This window comes from Perissodus microlepis, chromosome 7 (genome assembly GCF_051167445.1).
Source record: "Perissodus microlepis isolate ML-2025 ecotype Zambia chromosome 7, ASM5116744v1, whole genome shotgun sequence".
NCBI lineage: Eukaryota > Metazoa > Chordata > Actinopteri > Cichliformes > Cichlidae > Perissodus > Perissodus microlepis.
The window spans coordinates 964,298-988,955 of record NC_140467.1 but is presented as its reverse complement, the minus strand read 5'-3'; the positions used below and the strand labels follow the sequence as shown (position 1 = coordinate 988,955).

The 24,658-nt window shown below is 44.4% G+C and overlaps 1 protein-coding gene across 2 annotated transcripts in view; it reads left to right on the top strand.

Annotated features, from left to right (window-relative positions):
- The window catches only part of LOC146382216 (guanine nucleotide-binding protein G(o) subunit alpha), a 94,750-nt gene that overhangs the window by 13,167 nt on the left and 56,925 nt on the right, over positions 1–24,658 (top strand). For both annotated transcript variants that reach the window (XM_084932687.1, XM_084932686.1), the window contains exon 3: positions 11,949–12,090. In XM_084932687.1, the coding sequence (XP_084788813.1) occupies positions 11,949–12,090 (142 nt within the window). The remainder of the gene's footprint in view (positions 1–11,948; positions 12,091–24,658) is intronic.

The following is a 24,658-nucleotide window of genomic DNA, read 5'->3' as shown; positions in this document are numbered from 1 at the left end:
CTGAGGAACGTCTACAAAACACTTGCGTGTCAGTATGATCCGCTAGGTTATATAGTACCGTTCACCACACAGGCCAAGATTCTGGTACAGGATCTTTGGAAGGAGCAGCTCGGCTGGGACAACCTGATCCAGCCACCTAGCCTTCGTGACAGATGGCTTGCCTGGGAAAGGGAGAATCCTGATCTTATCCAAATGGAAATCCCCAGATGTTACGCACCAGTGTCTGCTGATTCATCTGCTTCAAGTAGAGATCTTCACATCTTTTGCGACACTTCCAAGAGAGCATATGGGTCTGTCGCTTACCTGCGGACAGATGGGAATACCTGGAGATATGTGGATACCGTGAATAACCCTGCTGATGACATTACCAGGGGCAAGACCTTGAAGGAGCTGTCACGACCACACTGGTGGCACCAAGGCCCTGAGTTTTTACGTCAATCCGAGGAGCATTGGCCGACCAGCCCACCAGCATATCCAGAGCCAGAGGATGGTGAGCTGAAGAAATCATATTTCTGTGGACAGGTTAGGGTTAACTCCTGCCCTCAACTTCCTGAAATCAGCATGTTCTCCACCTGGAAGGATCTCATGAAGGCAACAGCGTGGTCCCTACATGGGGCGGCTGACCCAAACTCAAGCTCGCCCAGCGAAGCAGACAATTACATCAAAGCCGAGAAACTCCTCCTGATGAAGGCCCAGTCAGAGTCATTCCCAGAGGAGGCCAAGGCACTCAGGTCTGGCAGACCATTGCCAACCAACAGCTGTTAGAACTCCTTATCACCCGAATATGATAAGGATACGGAACTGGTGGAAGGTTACGAAGAGTTGAGCAGCTGGAGCTAGACACCTTCCACCCGATCATACTAGACCCAAAAAGAAAATCCTCTGACTAAGCTCATCATCCAGGATTTTGATGAGACCCTCCTTCATCCTGGACCAGAGAGAGTGTTGGCTGAACTGCGTCGCCGGTTCTGGATCCTCCGGGGGAGGGAAGCAGTCAGACGGTATCAGAGGGACTGCAGGCAGTGTCAGGCTTGGCGTGCCAATCCTTCCATCCCAAAGATGGCAGATCTGCCACCAGCTCGTCTGCGTCTGTATAAACCATCCTTTTATTCAACTGGAGTCAATTGTTTTGGACCCTTTACTGTGAAAATTGGACGTCGAACAGAGAAGCGTTGGGGCATAGTCTTCAAGTGCATGACGACCCGTTGTGTGCATCTAGACCTCCTCGAGAGCCTTGACACTGACTCTTTTCTGATGTCGTTAAGGCGCTTTATTGCCAGAAGAGGCAAACCTTTTAAGCTCCTGTGTGACAACGGGACAAATTTTGTCAGTGGAGCCCGAGAGCTACATGAGGCCTTTGAGACCATGGCGCCTCAGTTGAAGGAGCGTTTGGCAGAGTAGCAGATTGCTTTCCGTTTCAACCCCCCCAGTGCTCCTCACTTCGGTGGCGCCTGGGAGAGAGAGGTCAGGTCTGTGAAAACTGCTCTTTAGGTCGTACTCAAGGAGCAGGCGGTCCCTGAAACTGTGCTTCGTACAGTCCTTGTGGAAGTGGAAGGTATCGTAAATGCTAAGCCTCTCGGCTACGTCTCATCAGACATAGCAGATCCAGACCCCATCACACCTAACATCCTGCTGATGGGGCGCTATGATGCATCACTCCCTCAAGTGGTTTACGATCCCAGTAACCTTATCGGGAGTTGCAGATGGAGACATAGTCAAGTTCTTGTCAACCACTTCTGGTCCCGATTCATCCGTCACTACCTGCCTATCTTGCAAGAGAGACAGAAGTGGCAGAAGGATGCGGAGTGCCTCAAACCGGACCAAGTGGTGCTCATAGTTGATCCTCAGCTCCCAAGAGCTTTACGGCCTGTTGGTAAGGTAACGACTACTTACCCTGGAGCTGATGGACGCATCCGGACTGCTGCTGTTAAGGTCAAAGATCGAACGTATATTCAACCAGTAGCCCGCTTGGTCTCACTCCCTATGCTTGAAGATGATGATAAGGATCCACGTACCTGAGTGGCCTTTCTACCTTGGATTCGACTGTCTGTGCAGACAGTCGGCGCGGCTGTGTTAGAAAGCCCACTGTTTGCACGTTGTTTGCTTGGTTGAAGTGTTGTGGTTTGTTTATTGATAGTGTTTGCGCTGTGGAAATTGATATGTCCTACGTCATTGAACTCACCATATCATTGCTGACGCTCCTTGAATGCACCACTCTGTGCCATGTGCTGCTAGTCTGCCTTCATAGCTGCTGATAGCTAGCATTGTTCCTTGTGTCCTCTCATCAGCATCTTGTGGGTTTTGGTTTATTGCTGTGTGTGAATGCCAGAAGGTGGGTTCTGTTTACATGATGTTGTGTATGTCAGATGCTATTGTGTGTATTCGTTCCCTCGTGACTATGCTAATGTTATCCTATGCTAATACGCTAATACGCTATGTAAGCTACTAAGTTAGTTAATGCTAATTATAAATCTTGTGTAATTGTTGAAGTTGTTATAGATGTGAGTGTTGAATACAGTTCCTTGTGCCATCTCTGTGCTAGAATGTCTGGGCATGTTGAATGTTTTATGTGTGCTGTACTGATAGTTGCTTTATGTATCGTTACTACAGACCACAGCTGAATAAATCTCCTAAACTTGGAAGCTGCCTCCGTGTTCTTTAACCGGAACACACCCACCATACCTTGCCGCTCTAAATCAGCTAAACTCCTGGAGACAACATTCTCTCCATTTTACAGCATGTGTCAGATGTAAGCATAAAAGTAGCTCAGGTTGGGTTTCCACTGAAAACTTTAGTTACATAACTGTGTATTTAACACAAAAACTAAACTAACAGGAGCCAGCACAATGCGTAATACAACTGACATTTCTTCTACTTGAGCTGTGTCTTGGGTCGAGCTTTTAACCGGCTGTTTAAAGGCCTGCGTGTGGGTAAGGCTGCTTTAGCTGCCTGCTTTGAGCTGTCAGGCTAATACAGAGGCCCACACCTGATTCTGCCCCGAGGTCACTTCCTGTGCCTTGCCCCTGGTCTTTCTCCCAGCTTTCCTGTCTTCTCACTACTGTCCCATCAAAGAAAGGCTAAAAGCAGTGCAGCGGCAGAAGTAATATCCATTCACCGTTTGCTCTTCCTGTCATATATAGTGCAACTAACGAGTGCTCCAGCAATGCTCAGTTGAGTCATTTGTTTACTTTTGGGTTGCACATCACCAGCTGCTAGCATCTCCTCCTTCCTAGCCTGGTTGTACTCAATGGTGTATTCGTGCCTCGCATGATAAAACGAGTGTGTGGTTTCAACCTTCAGCAAGCATGAACTATTTTCTTGCATATTTTCCAAAGGATCGTGCTTTGTTGGATGTAGCTCTCCTTCAGGTACTAAATCATCATCGGAGGGTGACGCGTGGCGCTCACTGTCAAACAGCGTATACTGATACGATCAGGGACAATATGACACGACTAACCCAAACTGTCTCTCACAGAGCAGACACTACCTTAAAGTGCCTGCTTTGGTGTAATCAGCTGAGCTATTCTTTATAAATCACCTGATGCATGCGTAGGTTTTGGATCAGTGCTACACTCTGCCTTATTTACATACATCTACATCTTCTACCTAAAGCTTTCTGCCAGTCACAACGTTGCTGTAGCCAAGATTTTAGCAACGATGTGGCTGTGAGGAGTGGGTGATATGAAGCTGGGGAAAAAGATCTGGATCAGGTTGGAAATGGCAAAAAAAAAAAAAAAACCCAGCTCACAGAAAACAGGTGAAGCTTTCCCAGGGTGGTGTCTCTGAGGGTCAGCATGTGTCTTTGACGTGGGCTGTGGAAGTGCTATGCACCTGAAATGTACACAGCTGACAGTTAAACCACAGCGGTGTCATTTGATAAGCTCGTGAGCTACTGTTACAAAATGGTTGAAACACTGGACTAGATATGACTGCAAGAGTCAGCAGCTGTATCACTGATTCATTCATCTTCTGAACCATTTTAGTGTTACGGCGATGGCCTGAAGCCTGTCCCAGCTGTCACTGGGCAAGAGGCAGAGTACACCATGACCAATTAGCATTTTAACACCGGGCTGACACAGAGGGAAAGAAAAGAAAAATTCACTCTTCTATTCACACCTCGTGCCAGATTACCATCACCAGTTAGCCCAACAAGCTGTCTTTGGACAGTGGGAGGAAACCAGAGTCCCCCGAGAGAACCTGAGAGGCAAGCACAGGATTAACATGCAGACTGGTGCAGGGCTGCCAGCCAGCATGGAAGCTGTCGAGTTTATTTGCTGTTTGTGCTGATCGCTGGATCCTGAATGAGAGAATGACAGGTCGCACTGTTTGAAACTGAATTACAAGGTTTTAGTGCAACATGCTGGGTGTGACTCTGTGAAGCCGTCGGCAACTGTTAATTAGGCAACGGTTACGACACGGCACCACCGCAGTGGTTGCACTAAGTTTTGCAAAGACAGCGTGTGTGTGTGTGTGTATGTGCGTGTGTGCGTGCGTGTGTGTGTGTGTGTGTGTGCGTGTGTGTGTGCGTGCGCGTGTGTGCATGTGTGTGCGCGCGTGTGTGTGAGAGCATTCTTGTTCCACTCTAGAAATCAGTCACTGGGGAGGGAGAAAGGGTGTGTAATGCATCAGCCCCGTGTTTTTAATTAATAGTTAATTGCAAATGGAAAATTAAAGGGAACGAGGACGAGAGAAGAAGAAGAAATAATTAGGTATGAGGAGCGAGGCAAGTCGGAGGAGAACATGTCATGGCAGTGTGGGGGAGAGGAGAGCGAGTGTGATGTTAGAGAGGAGAGAGATACACGAGGAAGGGATGAAAGAGGAGTTGGCAGATAAACATAACAGGTGACAGTGAAACAGAGAGATAATGGCAGATAGATTTAATGAGGTCTCCCTAGATGTAATACTGAACTGTAATTATTCTGCTCACCTGTCTGAGCTTACATGCATGTGTATGTGGTTCTTAACATCCCCCTGAACCTACAGACTGTGTCTCTTGGCACCAGAGCTCTCCATTAGCACATGAGCAAACCTGAACCAGGAGGCCTCCTCTTCAGCTCTGCGACGGTTAGAACCAAATCCTGAAGAAGTATGTTAGCCTCTAATAAGCCGGTTGCATAGGGCGAATGTTGTGGTGCAACACTGCATGAAGGGTATAAATGTAAAAATGTGTCAGGCTTTTCTTTCTCTCCGTTTCTGAATAAACCTTCAGGTGCTGCGAACATTAATCTGGAGTTATCGAATACAGTAGGACGGCTCATGCTCTTAGACAGGTCACTGCCTATTATACACTGTGTATTACTTTGGATATAGCTAGGATTAGTTGGTGGTGTGCAGACCAGTTTACAGCCTCGGTAGCGTTCCTGTTCCTGCTTGAAAAAAGTTAAAAAGTCTGCCACTGGAGCAAGTCAAAGTTCAGTATATTAAGCCTTGAAATTAGCTGGAAAAACTCATTCTTAGCTAGGGCTGTTCGATATAACGATATATATCGGATGACGATATAAAAACGTCTATCGTTTCATTTTACGCTATCGTTTGTTTCGTGGTGTCGCAAAATAAATTGTTTACGGCAATATTTTTTCATGGTTCTGATGGTCACTGTAGTGGCTATATTAGTTTCTTAAAGTTCTCTCTTTCTCTTATATTTAATATAACCACACTACGGACGGACAAGCGCCTGTTTTTATGCGTTGTCGTTAGCAACAACGACGGTAACAGCATCGCGTGTCCGCTTGTTTATGTTCCACATAAACCTTTCACAATAAAGCTCAAGATCCTGTTGAGACTTTTCAAAATAAACTGAATCACGTGAAAGAGCAGATTATTTACGGATGAGAAGTAAAAAAGAGCCGCCAGGTGCTAAAAAATAAACCTTAGACTCAAACGTTAGAACAGGCTTTTCCCCGCAGCACGCCGTGTAATAAATACAAAGAAAACGGCGGCCGTTACAACTTATGTCTAAAAATGTATCGTTTCATGCATCAGTTAAAACACTCGACTCCAGCTACAGGACGCGCAGCTGGAAACACTTCCTGCAAGACGAGCTGCCCGAGATTCACAGAATTTACAGAAAATGTTACATTTTTGTGATTTATATCGTTATCGGACGATAGAATTCTTATATCGGGATATGAGATTTTGGTCATATCGCACAGCCCTATTCTTAGCTATATTTGACTAGTGTTGTGAAGGTTTGTCTCATAATAAGTTCATGGTGCTCAAAAGTAGCTTTTTTTATAACCTTCCAACATCATCATCTTGGTTTTAAGTGTATAAAACTTATTTTCAGTTCTAAAACTGTGACGCTGTTCTAGATTTAAGTCCAACACCTCACTTAAAATAAGTCATAATTCTCCATTTCTGGTGCATTTACCTCTCTATAAGCTAAACAGCTTTGTGTCTAATTTGAAGTGTGATGAGATATTTTGACTAGAAATTAAACAAAAATACTTGGTAACATTTTGAGTTTTTGCAGTGTTTACTTTAAGCTAAACGTAAGATTTCAATACCTGCATCCATAAAACTGAATTATTAGTTTTATTAATGCTTTCATATATTTTAAGTACAGTATTTGTTGCTCTGGAGATTGATGGTTAACTGATGCAGCACATGCGCCGTACTGAATTATCACAGCTCCTGCATGTAAAACTGTACTCATGAGGCACATTTAGGTTATGTTACATAACATATGATGCTACTATACTCACTGGCCACTTTGACATACATGCTTTTTCAACTGCGTGTGAATACAGATATCTAATCAGCCAAGCACATAGCAGCAGCTCAATACATACAGGCATGTAGACGTGGGGGAGATGTTGACAGAGGTCAGAGGAGAATGGCCAGGCAACACTGAGGTGTGCAGCAGAGCACCTTGTTGAGTCAGTGCCATGAAACATTAAGGCAACAGGGAATCCAACCTGGCACTAGCCAGGTGTACCTAATAAGGTGGCCAGTGAGTGCATAAGACTCTTCAGTATTTATTGTGCTCTCATCATCTGTATCACTCAACATCTCCAGAGCAGAAACAATTTTTCCAACTGCAGTCACATTTGGAACATCTCTACGCTTGTCACCGTTGCTTCTTCATCGACCACGAAAATCTAATGGCAGAAGAGTTTCTGTAACAAGCAACGAGAGAAGCAGTTACAGGGGGAAACCCCAGAGTCAGCACAAAGCTAAAGATTACAACAGCCTTCAAGAAAAGTCCCGTGATGAACTGAAAACGTCCAAATCCAAACATCCAGATGTTTATCTGATGCTGTCGCATGATTTAGAAAAACAATCTGCAAACGCAGCCTTACTACATAACACTACATAAAACATCAACCCAGCGCTCCAGCTGGACTGTCGATGACTAAGCTGGTCACCTCAGATGTTGCATCTGCTTCACCACTTCATCTCTCTTAGCTAAGAAGACACTGCAGACAGCGAGACTCTAAACAACACAAAAATATTGGTGACTGACACGCACTGATCTGTCAGAACAGATATTTCCAGATCAGCAGTTCATGTTACGAACATCTCCCATGAGTGTTGTCAGTGCACAAAGAAAGTCTCTTTCTAGCCTAAAAAGGGCTAAATTCCATTTATTTTCACCTATCTGAGCTGGAAAAGACGCACTGGTGCAGACGGGCAATCTAAAGAAGAAAAATGATACCATAACGTTTATTTATTATTATCTTAATATTTAGCTTTGAAAATCTTATTTTTGGAGATATTTTTGTTAATCATGTCTTTATCCTGTCTTCCTTCTCTCACCCCAACCAATCACAGCAGATGGCCCCGCCCCTCCCTGAGCCTGGTTCTGCCGGAGGTTTCTTCCTGTTAAAAGGGAGTTTTTCCTTCCCACTGTTGCCAAAGTGCTGCTCATAGGGGGTCATATGATTGTTGGGTTTTTCTCTGTTGTACGATCTACTTTACAATATAAAGCGCCTTGAGGCGACTGTTGAATTGAATTGAATATCTTTTGGACTTTAAACTTACATTAGCACCAGAGGCAAAGTGTAGGCTAAGAGTTTGTGAATGTGTCGAGACTGTAACAAATTTTCTCCATGAATTTAGGAGTTTTCAAAACCACAAATATAAACCCTGCAGGTGTAGTGAGACCAATGCCCGGACTCTATTGATATGCACATAAACTCTTCACAGCAATCCATCCAGCAACTAGTTTGGATCAAAGCGTTAGACCAGCCATCCCCGGAGCTTCGCCTCCAGCACGGCTTAAATACCGGCTTATGTGTGTTTTGAAGAAAAGCAGAGACAGAGCTGAGGGCATCGGGATGTGTCTGTGAGAATCTGTGTGCTCAGGATGCTGCTGCTTGACCTCAAGGTGTGATGACAAGTGAGTGGAGCCGAATAACGGAGCAGCTGATGCCTCCATTTCACTGTGTGTGTGTGTCTGATGGGAGGGTGGAGGGGCAACGTTACTGACACCTTCAGTTATTTATAGCTTCTTTATCACACACATTTTTATCCCCTCTTTCTCCTTCACTCTTTGCACTTGCTGTAATGTTCTCAGAAAACACACACACACGCTGTGCATCCGAGTCTGAGGCAGCGTTGACAGGAGTTGGTCAGTATGCACTTTGTCACTACCAAGAGCTCTGTCGACGAAGAACGGAAAGGGAGTGGATGGACGGCATAGTGAAAAAGAGCCAATCACAGGGCTTTGTGCGAGTGTGTGTGTGTGTGTGTGTCAGAGCAAACAGTGTTAGCTAGCAACAGTGCAGGGCTGAGATAAAGACCTAATTGCATAGTGTGCTGTGTAGGCTTTGTGTTCTGTGAGTGTTCACATGAGTAGGTGTGAGGACAAAAATACGAGTCCAGGGATAATGGGAGGCATTAACGAGGCAGGCACGTTGTGTTTGATATCATGTGTGCGCATCAACAGTTTTTCTTTCTGTGGGTTTCGTAACTTTAGCCGGTTAGCTTTAAACTTCAGGTCATCTTGTCAACGGAGCCTTCAAACTCCCAGAAACACCAGTTTTTAGCGCCTGTTGATCAGTGATCATCAGCAAAGAACAGCACGGCCACGCTGGAGTCGATGTAACCAGTTTGGGCGTTTCACAAATTTAAAAGTGCGCTATAGGCAGACACCATCCTGTGACTGCTATATTAACATCTGCTGATTGGCCCCAAAATGGCAGCCGCAGGATGATGTCATGGAACAGTGTTGTGGTTAAATTGCCCATATGTCTGTCTCTCTGTCCATCTGTCTGACTCGGTGTGAAACTAAACTATGTTTCAGGTGACCGTGCAGATTGTGCCAAGGCTACGTGAAATTGTACACATACACACACCAACACAGAAACACACACACACACAGTCCCTTGGCTTTGCTGACAGAAGGGCTTGGAGAGTGGGTAATGAGAAAAGGTCCTCATGCATGAAAGCTCACGTCAGCAAGCTAGCCAGCCGCTCGCACACACACACACACACACACACACACACGTACAGAGATGGGAAAATATGTCAGTTACACTTCTGATAACGTTCATAACACTAATTTTAAGTCTTTGCTCGACCCTGTTCTCCTCAGCTGTGACCTTCGGTGTCTTCCTCTCTCTTCCCGAGTTAGCAAAGATGCTAGTAAAACTTTCTAGAGCGCTCATTTGAAATCTTTCTTCTTCCATCAACCCTCCTCCTCGAATTGTTTTCCAGTTAGAGAATCACGTAAAAGCTCAGCAACATCCACAAAATGTAAATCGATTACCATTTAAGAACAAAATAGTTGAGACAGAGCTAGACGGAGCACACCTCGCCGTGCTAAACAACGGGTAGCATCACGATATCCAGCTGAGGAAAGAACCACCTGCCTTTACATGTCAGAGGATTGTTTTAGCTGTCTGTGTCCAGTTAGCTTAACAAACTTAATGCTGTGTGTTAGAAGCACCACGGGACATAACGTAGGGACAACACGGGCGTGCTGAGTGTCGGCGCCCTCCCACGGCCACTTCTGTTCCTGATGAAAGGCTCAACTTTTGGTTTGGTTTAAAAAACTTTATTCTGAGTTCTTAAGCCTGTCAGCGATGTGTTTTACCTCACAGTCAGGTTGACATGGAAGCACATTCTCACAGTGCAAAGCTGGCCGAGCGCCCCTGCAGAAGAGGCTCTTTGTCATAACTTTAGCTTCCTGTCTTATAAACACAGAGTCCCCAGTTCTGTTTGTTAGGTTATTTCTGACATCAACCTCTCTATTGGCATCGTTTCCTCTTCCCATTAAGAGTTTCTCCTCTCTGGTGGTAGGAAAGGTGGAAGGTGGAATTTCAGAAAATGTCTTTTTGGCATCTTTTAGCAGGGACGGAAAGATCTGTCCTGGTTCCCGTCTGCAGCTCCAGGCTTTGGCCCTATGTGTGAAAGGCACTGATGTAAATAGACGTGTGGTATATTTATATAGGACTGGCACACTGCCTGATTGATCTGAAACATTACACTGACCGAGACCGCAAACACACACACACACACACACACACACAAAGTCAATACCGTTGGACACTCACAGAAACAGTAAACAGATGTATAGTAGCACACATCTGCCATATGCCAAGAAGCACACCAAACCAGACCACGCAGAGCAGAGGCCTTTTTAAACTGACCACTAACTCTGTGGTCAGGTTTTTATAAAGAAACCGAAGCTTTCCTTATTTCCTTTCATGTACTTTACGTCATAACGATGGATGTTCATATTAAACTTATAATGAGGTCGGCGTATGTGCGAGTAATCCCCGTCAGGAACAGAACTTCAGGATTTGGACTCTCAGCACTCCGTCTGCTCTTGGCTCTGTATGATTTTAGTGAGGGTGGATATCACCATATGTGGTAATCTTAGGCGTACAGCAACCCACCCACCTGCTGTTCAAACCTTCTGTTTGAAAAGAGCAGCCAATCAGAAGACAGCGGGTTGAACGAGGAGCAAAGAGCTCACTTCAGACCTGATATAAGTGAGGATTATTTTGATTCGTCAGTCAAGCAACTTTCAGTGTAATTGATGTTGTTCTCCAAAAGTTGAATCTGTTCATCTGGACGTAGCGTTTTGTGGGAGAAACGTTTCGTCACTCATCCAGGTGACTTCTTCAGTCTCAGCTGACTGCAGATAATTGATGTAGTGTGAGTACATAATACTTTATCTCACCGGCTCATGACTGATGCTGCGTGTTGCTCTCCAGCTTGACACGATGCTAAAGAACAAGATGTGAACAGTTTCTCTGAACGTTCACTGCGGGGCTGCTGACAGCGCTTATATTTGTTCTTAGTTCCTACACATGTGTCTCTCTGATTTTAGCGAGCTCTTTGCACTTTCTTTACTAGATTTCTTTTCAATTTGGATTACTTGGTTGTAAAGTAAGAACAGTGGGATAGACACAGGCCTGTAATACACGCACAAATGTTTGCAGCCGTGTTGGATCCTGAGTTGTGCCCATGCTGGAGGCCTGTTCGTTCGGGTTTATTTATGCATGGTGATGTTGTCTATCAGAATTGCCTCACATTGTTGCCTCAACCTGTATCTGTCTGGTTGAATCAAGCTTTTGTGTCGTGGTGTCCTGCCTGTTGTTCGTGGCTGTCCGTCTCTCTGTTGGTCTTTGTCTCATTTGTCCATACGAGCGGGCGTCTACCTCGCTAACTGTCCCTGCAACCGTCTGTCGCTGTGCCCTTGCGTTAGGTGCAGTGAGCCTTAAATGTCAGGTTAGGCTACAGTTATGGGCCCGCTCCCTCCCTCCTCTCCGGTCCAGGCTCCACCTGTGCTTATCTCCATTTTCCTCCTTTTCCTCTTTTGTATCCCGTGAACGTGTAAAACACCTTTGCCGTGTGCTTTTAATCCACTTTTTTATCAGGTTGAGAAGCAAACCTGTGCATGCACATAACTTTGCTGTTCACTTTGTTTGCCTGTATAATGAGCAGAGCCCAAGTATTTAACGTTCTTTAATGCCCGTGCGTCTCTTTGTTTCTAGGATCATCCACGAGGACGGTTTCTCCGGCGATGACGTAAAGCAGTACAAGCCCGTTGTTTACAGCAACACCATCCAATCTTTGGCTGCCATCGTCCGCGCCATGGACACGCTGGGCCTGGAGTACGGAGACAAAGAGCGCAAGGTCAGCTCCCGTCCTCAAGCGTGCATACACGTTTCCCAAGCATGCCCAGCAGAACGTACGACACATAAATGACTCATTTTCCAAATACTGTCACCAACATTGTAGAGTGTGATGACAGATCACCATAAACGAGGGAAATGTTGTGTGATTTTTTGTATTCTCACTTCTGTGAACTAAATAAGGCTCATCATTAAGCACTTAGCTCGTGCACCAAATTCCCAGCCTGCAGTCCCGACTGACGCACGTAGCCACAGGATGGACCACATAACTGGGATAGATCAGGGAGAGGCCGGCGTGGGCCTTACAAGACAAAAGCACCAGGAGTCCAGCTCTTGTATCAGACCTGTTAAAGTATATGTGGCAGGACAACGATCTCTACCAGCTTCAGCTCCTCGATTTGACCTTTTTGAAGACAAAAATCTCTCCGTATAAAGTTGTGGAGGATAGCACTTAAATATAGCGTAGGTGTAAGACTGCCTGTGCTGTGGTCCCTGAATGCTGATAGCTGGTCTAAGCAAATTCAGGTGCGGCAGTTCAGCAACGTGGAGGACGCATAATCAGCGAGCCAGTGTCACACCGACACAGACCTTCCCTACACATTTCACTCTTGACTGGTTGCACGTGTAGTTACTGGTGGCAGCTGTGTCTAATGTAAAAAATATTCACAGCTTGTTCGTTTTCCCAGAACGTTAAACGTTGCCATCAAAGACAAGTTAGCATCACATTAGTATTCACTTAGAAAGCATCATTTTTCAGGGAACACTTTAAAGACGGTACGCTCTTTCCCTGAACCTAACCAAACAATCTTAATGTAACCAAGGAGACAATGAAGGAAAAGTAAATGCCCGGTGAAAATGAGGGAAGACAAACCATCATGAAGTGAAAAACACCAGCTTCCAAACAAACGCCGTCTCCTGAGGGACAAACGGATCATTTGCTTCACCACAAACTCCAGTGGCATCTGAAGTCATGGCAACGTTTGATGCTTTGGAAAGCATCGAGAGGAAAGCAGAAAATGATCAGCACTTGTTTTATATATATTTCATATTTTAATGGTCTTTGTTTCGCTTGCTGAGATTCAGCAGCGATCTTGCATCTTTTATTTGATAAACTGTCTTCAGTTTATCGGGATTGGCTGTGAACTGACCCTGTCACGCTTGGGCCGAAATTCCTTCACAGTAAGGCTCACACCGGGTCACTCTGCAGGTCTTAATGCTCAACTCCGATTTTTTTGTCTGCTTGTTCACACGCGCATGCGCAAAAGAAGACGTCACACACGACGCGCTCTGTTGTGACCCAGACCAAACTATTGTTTGACTGATGGCCTTAATAGAAAGATTTGTTTTGTACTCTACGTTTCCCAATTTTGCTTTAAGTTATAAAGTTTTTTGTTATTTACATTTGGCCTAATAATGATCCTTATTGCTGTTTTAGAGGAGCGCTGCTTGAGAGGATAGTTGGAAATGTCTGTCAGAATCTGCAGATTATACAGAACAAATAAAATGTTCACACTGTCTTCCCAACAGTTTCACTGGATGGACAGGAAGCGTTCACGATGTCTTCTCCGGAGCTGATAATTGGCGTCTGTCTTGTGTCGGTGACGTAAAAGACGGATTTAATGCGACATGACCATCAAACAGCAGTCGCTTTTTAAAACATCAGATATGTATCGGATTCAGTACCACATACCAAAGTGACCCAGATCGGATTTGAAAATATCGGATTTGCGCCGTTCACACGGTCACACCATGATCGGATAGATGGGTCGCAGAGGGTCAGAAAAGTCAGATTTGATGCACTTTCGCCTGCAGTGTGAACGTAGCCTAAGTCTTTCCCACTTCTCAGTCCTCTGAATCCTGAAGTATACACGTTCAGTATACGACCTGCTAATTGAGGATTATGAATCTAATCCACAGAAGAGCATCGGTTCTATCTGAACGCAGGGCAGCGGGACGAGGCTAATCAACCGCTCCTTTATACTCACCTCAGTTTCAGGTTCCAAATTTCTAATAAATCAGGTCATTAGACTTGTCAGGATATGACTCAGGCACTAAAGAGTGCAGGAAATGCAGTCATGTATGGCACCTTCAGTTAAATGCTGAACATCAGCTCGTGGTTTTGAATGCACTGCTGTTGGAGCGAACACGTTTTCACTCAGCCTCACCTTCTCTGTGGGAAATGCTGGAACGTTTTGTTTGACCTCTGTCTGCACATGAAGCATCCTGATGTGTTTGTGTGATTCAGACGAAACACTGACACGCCCACTTTGTTCCTGATGTTGTATAAAAGTTCAAAGTGAAGATAAATGCTGCTGGTGTAAGTATACATCATTAGCAGAGTTCTGTGTGGTTGTTGATGATGCGTCGCCATAACGGTCGTGGTGATGATGTCACAGTGGTGATGATGTCACGATGACAGAATATCTGTCCTCCTCCTCACTGTGTGTGAGCGGCACAGATTTGAACTGTAAGAACACATGCAGGTGACCTTGACCTTATCCAAAGGCGCGGTGTATTTTTAATCACAACGCTGCTTTTGATACTCCATGTAGAGGCTGAAATAACAATACACCTATTGATCAGGATATGGTGTGTGTGTGCGCGTGAGTTGTCTTTGTTAGACTATTGAAATGAGGACATTTTGGAAACGCAGTAGTGTGAGGAGTCAAGGTCAGCCATACGAACGTGTGTGTGTCTGTTGGAGGGTATAATGTATCAAAGTATTGCGTTTCTATTTCGAGGTAAAGTGAACAGCCTCAGCTACTTTGTTATTTGTACAGAGTCAATCCATCCACCCAGCCAGCCGTCCAGCTGTCCATTTTCTACCACTTATGCAGGTCATGGGGACGGCAGGCAAACCTCTCTCCTGCCCTCCACCACCTAAAGCTCCTCTGGGAGACACCAAAGTGTTCCCAGGCAAGAATGTAGCAGTTTGTGTTTTTGGTGTGAGAGTCGACATTGTCTACAGTGTCTACAACAAGATTTCTATGCTACACTACTTATCAGGTTAAAGTAACGTGTGTTACAGAAGGGTTGCAGGATTATAACAGGTTCTGAAATGAATGCAAAGTGTTGAAGAAGAGGCGTAAAACGGGAAAGAGGACAGAAGATAGATTTTTCAAGGCAAAATGGAGACGTGACAGTGGACAAGAAACAGAATGAGCTGTGTTTACACTCCCCATCTGACTTCCCCACAAAGTAACCAGAGCAACATCCTACCCACATCAATAAAGGACGAGGGGCGAACGTGAACGTTTTTCATACCCATATCCTTTAAGCTCTCCTCTTACTCTTTCAGCTTTCCCCCTCTAATCCTGTGCTGGGATCGCGTATGTCAAACCTGTCCCGTCGTATCTTTTTCTGGTCTTTTGCTTGCTCTTCTGACTGCGCCCCACCCACCCACCAATCTGTTTCTCTTCGCTAGTTGCTGTGGCAACCCAGTGTTTTCCCTTGTTCTCAACACATTCCACAAGCCCGTGTCCAAGGGCGCCGTGACACATACACTTGGAGACGCGCACACACAAACTCACACGCGTATGCAACACATGCACACATTATGATAGCTTGCTTGAAATAGATCTTTGAGCACTTTTCACTCAGGCTTCACAGAAGAAGCTTCAAAGAGAAACCTCTTTGGTGTTAAAGCCTCTGCTAGTCCTTCAATAAAACTACAGTTTATGGCTCCGTGCTGTGACCTGAGGTAGTATGCTACGTCCGTCCTCATGCACATACCAATCAGTCCCATTCTCGCAAATCTTAGGAACTATTTTTTTCATATTCAGTTCAAGCAGGCATGAATATAATCTAGTGATTAAGGCCAAGGACAAGACAACTGTATGACAGTAATTATAGTTTCCAGAATTCTCTCCTGCAAAGTCTAAAAAAAGTGAAATAGTTTAAGTAGTTAAAACTTAGGGCAAGGGTGGGGAACTCCAGGCCTCGAGGGCCGGTGTCCTGCAGGATCTCACCCTGGGTCAACACACCTGAATAAGACGATGAGTTCATTACCAGCCTCTGCAGAACTTCAAGACATGTTGAGGAGGTGATTTAGCCATTTAAATCAGCTGTGTTGGATCAAGGACACATCTAAAACCTGCAGGACCCTCGAGGCCTGGAGTTGCCCACCCCTGCTTTAAAGTCAAAGTCAAATTTATTTATATAGCACATTTAAAACGACAACTGTTGACCAAGGTGCTGTATACAATTTAGGCGAATGCTTTCACCTGTATCGTCCTCTGTGTGAAGTTCACCTCCATTCCCAGACCAACTTGTATTTAGAGATGATGTCCTACGGGATGCATTGGTTAGTTGCATTTAGATCCATTACTCCAGCAGTAGCAACAGTGCAGTATATTCATTTAAAATATGAACAGTAAAATATGGCATTTTTCATCCATCCATGTGTTTTTTGTAACCACTGTTGTCATTTAGGGTCCCAGGGTGCTGGAGTCTGTCCCAGCCGTCACAGGGCACAGAGGTACATCCTGTACAGGTCGCTGGTCTAGCACGCCGTTTACATAGAGGGAGCGACAGCCGTTTGCACTCATATTCACACATGGCCTACTGTGCGTCTTTATGATAAGCTGAATCATTCGTCATTTTATTGTGTGTATAAAGGCTCTTCCACTGGTACAGCCCATGTTCTCTTACTTCATGCTGGACGTGCTGTGTTTGAGGTTGGATAGTGATCCCTGTGGAACCAGTGCCAGTGTTTCCCGGGTGAGGTATGGATGATGGAGATCGCCCGACCATTCTTCTTGGAATAACATCAGCAGTCCTTAAGTGTCTGCCTGGAGCAACCACTCGGGATTTTTTTATTTATTTTTGTTCGAGCCACAAATAATCAGCCTGTGCTTTACTCGTGGATTTGCCTCAGGCTTCATTTTCTATGTCGGTATATAAAACTAAATGAAGTCAGAGGCAGTAGGGCAGAAAGGCCGCTGTGATTGAGATCAACTCCACTTCAAGATATTCATTAACATTTTATTGTTTCAGCAGGGAGAGGTGCTGAGCGTAACTAGGACAGGACACACCTCCTGATTTTATAACCACAACATTTGATAACAGAATCAGCAGTTAAAGTTAAATACAATGACTGTACTGTGATTTCTGCCATACTTAAATATACTCAGTAAATGTACTTGTAATCTCTCCTCTCTGACGTAACACAGTATCCACAGAGGGAGATGTTCCTGCTGCCGGGCAGCAAACTTTGACACTCGAGGGGCAGTGCTGCTGACGTTTGACTTTTCTCAGCTGTCACCTTTCTGTAGTGTGAGATGCTAAAGTATGTTAGCAACATATGACATGTGATGATGACTTCTTTGAATAAGAGCTTGGGTCTAAGACACTCAAGTTATGATATGTATATCTTTATTTTTCTATATTTACAAATAAATGACGCGTGCAGCAGTCAGTAATTCAGGTCTGATGATGAGAAGGAAATTAAGGACGCAGCTGCTATTCAAATGAAGCGCACGCAACTACTGACATCAGAGAAACACTCGGTGTCTCCATGGACCCTTAGAGGGAAACAGGGAAAGAAGATAAGCAGGAGATGGAGCGGGCATGACGGGGATAGGATGATGATAGGATGGACCGAGTGAGGAAGATAGCGAGACAGCGAGAGCTGGCAGACAGGTCGCTGCGTGTTGTTGTGGAAACTAGCTGAGTTATTCTCACGGGTTAGTGTGTGTGGGTGTTCCTGTCTAGCTATCTTTGTGAGGACCGAAATCTGCATTCTACTATACTTGTGAGAACCAACAGTCACTTGTGAGGACACACTCACCGGTCCTCACAAGTTTGAAGACATTTAAAGGCTCAAAATGTGGTTTTAGTGTCAGGGTTACAATTAGGTTATGGTTAGGTTTAGGGTTAGGCATTCATTTTTAATGGTTAGGGTGAGGGGCTAGGGAAAGCATTATGTCAATGAAGGTCCTCACTAAGATAGCTAAACGGGCTTGTGTGTGTGTGTGTGTGTGTGTGTGTGTGTGTGTGTGTGTGTGTGTGTGTGTGCACGCGCACGCACATGTGTTTGTATGTGTGAGCTCCAAAACCAACGCCCATCTGAACACAATGTTCCCATTGTGTGTTAAACATAAAATAATCTACACACAGCCATACTGCTGCAATAAACTGGAGACAAGTAACAAATATAGCTCAGTTTCCCTTTTTGGGTTGTGATGACACAGAAAGTTTTACATATCAGGATATAATAAAAATAGTCATTAACAGGACTTCAAATTAGGTACTGATATGAACTACAAACATGAGATACTTTATTTATTAAAACCAAAGATACAAGCTCACTGCTTCCATAAGAATTAATGGGGTAAGGTACAGCCAAGTGCTGCTAATTAAATGAACTGCGTGATGAAGTGTGAAGGACAGACTCTACAGAGCACATTTAGGATGTTAAAAGTTAAAGTTCACGACAGTACAGTCAGAAAAAAGACTGAACAAGTGCACCTTGTTTGGCAGGGTTGTCAGGAGAAAGCCTCTAAAAAGAACAATGAAAGAGTATCTGAGCAAAACACAGGGAGCAAGAAGAGACCGCCAAAAGGCCCGGGTGCCGTCGTTGGTTGACTGTGAGCTACCAAAGTATTCTGTATCTACAGCAGGTCTACGTCGGTTATGAGGCCGTCTGTCACTCAGCTAAAGCTTGGCCAAAAGTGCTTCAGGAACAGGACGGTGATTCCAAGCAAAACGACTGAGAAAGAAATGAATCAAAGTGTCGCGACGGCACAAAGTCTAGACTTCAACTTGACCGAAATGCTGTGGCAAGACCTTCAGAGAGCCGCGCGTTAATGAACCCAACAAACCTCAATGAGTCGAAGCAGTGTCGTAAAAACACAACGATTTGAGAGACTGATAAAGAAAACAGTTACTTGTTGTTGCTGCTAATATTGGTTGTACAAGCTGGTGAATCATGGATTGTACTTTGTTTTTACAAACTGCTTCTACGTTTTAGCTTCGTTTTTGTTTGGACCTCATTTTAAGACTTGGGGACGAGATTATTCTGATCATTTCCTGATATGTAAAACCTTGAATTAAAAGGTGATGTATGTTGTCCTGAGTTTGAATCCAGCTGGTAACCTGTAGTTCCTCTGTCTGATAAAGGCTTGATGTTTTCCCATTGGAAGGAATTCAATGGAATCCATCTGAGCTGTAGCGTCACAGAGAAATGAAAGAAGTTGGAGGCTGCTGGTGTTTCATTAGGATTTATTGACCAGAACAAAATATGTAGAATTTGCATCTACAAATCTTCTGCTTTTATTTCTGTCTCTATCTGTACATTGAATCAGTTTCCTGTTTGCTGTAGTGGATTTTTTCTGGGTAGCAATAAGTTACAACTGTCCTGTCATCAGTCTGGCTGTCAGATTGAGGCTTTGGGTGTTCCTTCACGTGATGAAAACATCCAGCTAAGAAACCACCAAACCAGTCAAATCTCTCAATCACTGACCTGTTTGAGGTGCAGTTAATAATGAGGAAAAACCACATTTTGCCACATAAATGCTGATAATATCAGAATGAATCATTAAAAGGAGCAAACGGGACCTGGATCATCCCTGGATGTGTGAGGATCACCCAGTAATGAACAGGTGGACAGTGGTCACTGCACAACTGTGTCATTATAATAAAGCAGCGTTGTAGCCCAGTGTGGGCGTGTCCAAACCTGTTACAGGTGTGTGCACGCAGAGTAGATGAGCACACTTTGAATGGGATCATTGCAGAGCCCTTCCTGCCAGGTTAAGAAGGTCAGTGTATGGACACAGCTTCCACCACAGACACACACACAGACACACACACACAGAGACACACAGACACAGACACACAGACACACACAGACACACACACACAGACACACACACAGACACACACACACACAGACACACGTGTTTGAAGTGTGTGTCAGTCTGCCACCTTCCTGCAGTGCTGAGCTCCCTTTGATTGTTCCCTCCCTCCCTCCCCTCCTGCTCTTTTGTTATTTTCAGCATCATCCCTTTGTCTCTCCCCTCTTACACCCTGTGTCCTTTATTCCTCTCTTCTCCTTCTTTCCTGCCTGCACTTCTTTATTGATGCTGTCGTTTCACCTTCTTCTTCTCTCGTCCTTCCTCTTCTCCTCAATCACCCGAGTCTAGCCTCCTCTTGTTTCTTCCCCCTATTCCATTTCTCTCATTTAGGGATTTCCATTTTCCCTGTAGCCTTGCACTTCACTCTCTTCATCTATCTAATAGAGCAATAAGGAAAGCTCCCTGCCATGCACCTGACTGGCTAGCTCAATCAATTAATCAAGACTTTCAAACTTTAATCCCACCTCACAGTGATGAGAGATCATTAGTCTCTGGGTTACTGCAGCTGGGTAATTAACACACACGCACACATGCACATATGCACATATGCAAGTGTGTGGATTTTAGGCCGTGTGTGTGTGTGTCTGTGTGCTGAATGTGTGAGTCCATGCAGAGAGAGAGAGATAAATATAGCAATCCAGAGTAAACCAGAGAGAGCAGAGAGAAAGCCTCTGCATCTTTAAAGTGAGATTGCCGGTGCAAAGGAATGAACCGTCGTCTCCTAGCAACAAAAGGACCGTGATCCCATACCTGAGATTTGGGAGTGTGTTTTATCCACGTCTTTGTTCCCAGGACTGTCACAGGTCAAATTTTATTATTTATACTGTATCTGTACAGGACGTGTCGTTAGACTTTTTTCAGTGTTCATACCAGGACAGATTTTCCATGGTTATTTGTTTGAGGCGCTGTAAGTAAGACTCCTTAACTTGGCTCTTTCTGTGAGTTTCCATGCCGGGTTTCAGCTTCTGGATCGGTGATTCTCCCAGCTCGAGTGGGTTTTGCGGTATCGTCTCTGATGGTGAAGATGGGCTGAAGCCTGCCCTCCTGTGCTTGTCGTGGGGTGCAGCTTTGCTTTGCCTTTATTGTAATCAGCAGGAAAGCTGCCAGTGCTCTGAGCTTTGACCAGATTCAGACTGTATTCATTAAAAAAATAAAAGGATCTGAGGTTGTCATCTTTTTATTTGTGGTGATTTGCTCCACACTAGTCATTACTTCCTAAGTCCGACAGAACACACACTGAAAACATTTTTTGGGCTAAATAATTTTGCTATAAACTCATAACTTGTTATTAGTTAATGAAAAAAACTAAGAAATAAGAATCGCGATGTATTGCCATTTCTTTCTGTGAAATAAAGAACAACCGTTTCCTTTGAATGATTTCTGGTTAAAATGATTTAATCTCTCAGACAAAGACTCTGACTGACTTATGTCCAATCGGTCTTCAAGTGATGACGTATGAATCCTGCTTCCAGGTCCAAACTGCTCTGCGTTTATTAAGGCTGTTGTGTTTTTAACATGTTTTGTATCTTGTTCTATTTAATCTGAACAAGCCCCTAAAAACAGTCAGTGATCCCTGTCGGCCTCTCTGGGTTTTATTGCCACTGTTCATTTTAAAGCTCAGTGTTTAAACCCTTCCGCTGTAACTGCAGCCCAGCCCATGCAGCAGTATATTAATGACTAACCTCGTATTGTGGATGGATTATCTCAGTTGTTCTCCTGACTGAAGTTTGGTCCGTTTACAGCATCCTGCCATGCGATTGCATTTGTCTCTAACCATCAGGAACCCTCACGTTAACTTTTATCGAGTGGAAAAAAGTTAGCGTTCATCCTCCAGCTTCACTGTGTTTATGCTAACATAGCTGTTTTGCTAGCGATCACGTAGCACATCATTATATACCAGCTAGCCCAACTTCAGTAACCCTACAAACGTCACTGCTGTTTAGTTTTCTCTCTGCATTTATGTTGGAAGTGACAGCAGAGCTGTACGTTTGGATTTTTCAGAAATCTCTCAGTCAGAACATGCTATATCATGTTTAGGTGGAAGCTAGCGAGCTAACTTCCTGCTAACTTCTAACTCTGTTAAACTTCATTAATCCTGTTTTCATGGATGCCTGGATGTTAAACTTAATTGTTACACCTGGTAGAGCAGCCACACTGATCATTTTAATAAAGATGAAATAATTTAGACAGTTTTTAACTCTCAGTGATGCCGCAGTGTTCGTTTGACTTTGGGACCTGCAGCGGAGTTTGGACCCGGAAACGGCTAATGTCAGACTTAAAGAGCGGATAGCAGCCACAGTGTCTGATTTTACTTCATTTTTACATCTTTTTTTTTTAACAGTGTCGATTGATATCAGCTCTCTCTCCTCTGCTCTCCATCACACACGTTTCCACACATGCAAACAGTGAAACAGAGAACAAAGGATTAAAGGCAAACTGGTGTTGGTCTCTGCTACGTACAGACATTGGTGTACAAATAACAAAAGTGTCATTTTATAATGACATAATTTCTTTTCATTTTGTTTCACTCGGCTTCCTTGGGGTGTGAGGTCATCTGGAAATCTTGGGAAATATCTGCTGTTTTCTGTAGAGAGGCAGAAAGCTTTGATTGGATGGCCTGTTTTGCCGTTTGGTTTGACCAGCTGGGACCTTCCTGTGTAGAGCTGGCATGTTCTTCCTGCTCTCTGAGACACGCAGGTTTAGTGAACTGGCCACCTTAGAACGCCTGTTGGTGTGAATGTGACTACCAGTGTGTCTGTCTTTGTGTGCCAGCCGCTCTGATAGATTGCCAGCCAGTGCATACTGGGACAGTATCCAGTGCCGTGTGACCTTGAACCGGCTAAGCGGTTTAGAAAATGGATGGATGACTGACTCAGTGATGCTTAGTGCAGGAGAAACAAGTGTTTTCCTCAACAGGCTGCAGCTAATGATTTCTTTTCCCCCAGTTAATCTACTGTCTGTCCTGTCAATAAATCAGTGAGTGTTTTTATCTCTATGAAATAGATAAATGCCTCCTAATTAGGGATGGGTATTGATAAGATTTTCACGATTCTGATTCCATTTTCGATTCTGTTTAACGATTCGATTCTTTATCGATTCTCTTATCGATTCTTTTATAATCTATAACAGATTTCATTCTGTTATTGTTGTGATTGATCTCTGTTTTTGCAACCAAACTGCATGACTGCATGTGGATAACACAGCACAGATATTTGCATGTCTCCTTTTCAGTTTGTTATAGAGCGTTTATTTTATTGCAGAAAAGCGAGTCAGGCAGCAGGCAAAATTATGCCTGTTATGTTTGCCATTATCATCCACTCGGGGTAAGATTAGTTCTGAGAAGTAACACAAGGATGTGTGTGTGTGTGTGTGTGTGTGTGTGTGTGTGTGTGTGTGTGTGTGTGTGTGTGTGTGTGTGTGTGTTTCTGCGAACCAACGGTGCCTTTTAGATACTGAATCCTGCAAAACACGTCAAAGTTTATAAGATCAGAAAGGCTCAGAGTTGGGCCTTTAGGGTAGGCTACATACACACTCACACCCAGACACAACTAGCCCTCTGTTTCCCTAAATTGCCCTGTAGCCCATTGAAACCACACACACACACACACACACACACACACACACACACACACACACTCTCTTACTCGCCCTCTCTTTCTCCCCCATCTCTCCCTCTCTCACTCACTCACTAACCTCCCCCTTCCTTGCTGCATTTGCCAGGCTGGCGCTGCCAGCATCATATGACAGGCACATGGACCTGTCTTGCCGTGCCAAGCCACAACAGGACCATGATGCCTTGCTCCTGTCACCCTCAGTAACCAAGGCCGCCAATCGTCAGTGACGGTTTGCAAAACGGAGAGGAAAAAGCTCCCGCTTCCAGAAACTGAACACATGCACAGAAGCAGACAGATTTAGGGACGTTATGGACCAGATTCTAGGAGACCGGAGCCACATTTAGAGTTCTGAGGTGTAGGAAGACCTCAGGCTGTACCGTTGACTGGCCTGCCCTAATTTTTACCATCTTACAGTCATGAAATCATGACTGCCTCTGGGATATGAAGCATCAGTCGGTCTGTGATTAGCAACTACGAAGACAACTGTGGAGTGTTCAAAGACGCTTCAAGCAAACTGCATGTCACACACCTTAGTAACTGTTTGCACACACACACACACACACACACACATACATACACACACACACACAAACAGAGAACAGATGCTGTCTTTAAGACAAACTGAGGTTACAACAAATATTGATTTGTTTTGTTAGAAAGGTGATTAAGAAATAGCAAAAATAACAACATGTTTGCATTATATACTGTGTGTGTGTCTGTGTGTGTCAATAATAACACAACACCATAAAGAATATTAGAGAGGGCTTTGTCATAATAGAATAAATGGTTTTATGCCCATGAGACGCCCTGTTAGCCTCGTGATCAGTCAGTCATTAAGGCAACTGGCAGTTGTGTGTGCGTGTGTGTGTGTGTGTGTGTGTGTGTGTGTGTGTGTGTGTGTGTGTGTGTGTGTGTGTGTGTGTGTGTGTGTGTGTGTGTAAATGACCTCAGGGACTGGGTTCTCAGGTGCTGAGAGAGAGAACATAGACTATAGTCCCCCATGAGGCAGTGAAAGTGAGGGAGAGGGAGAGAAATATGACTTATTCAAATTATTTCCCCTCAGGTGTAAAGCATGATGAACAGAGTGGTGGAGAAGAGTTCA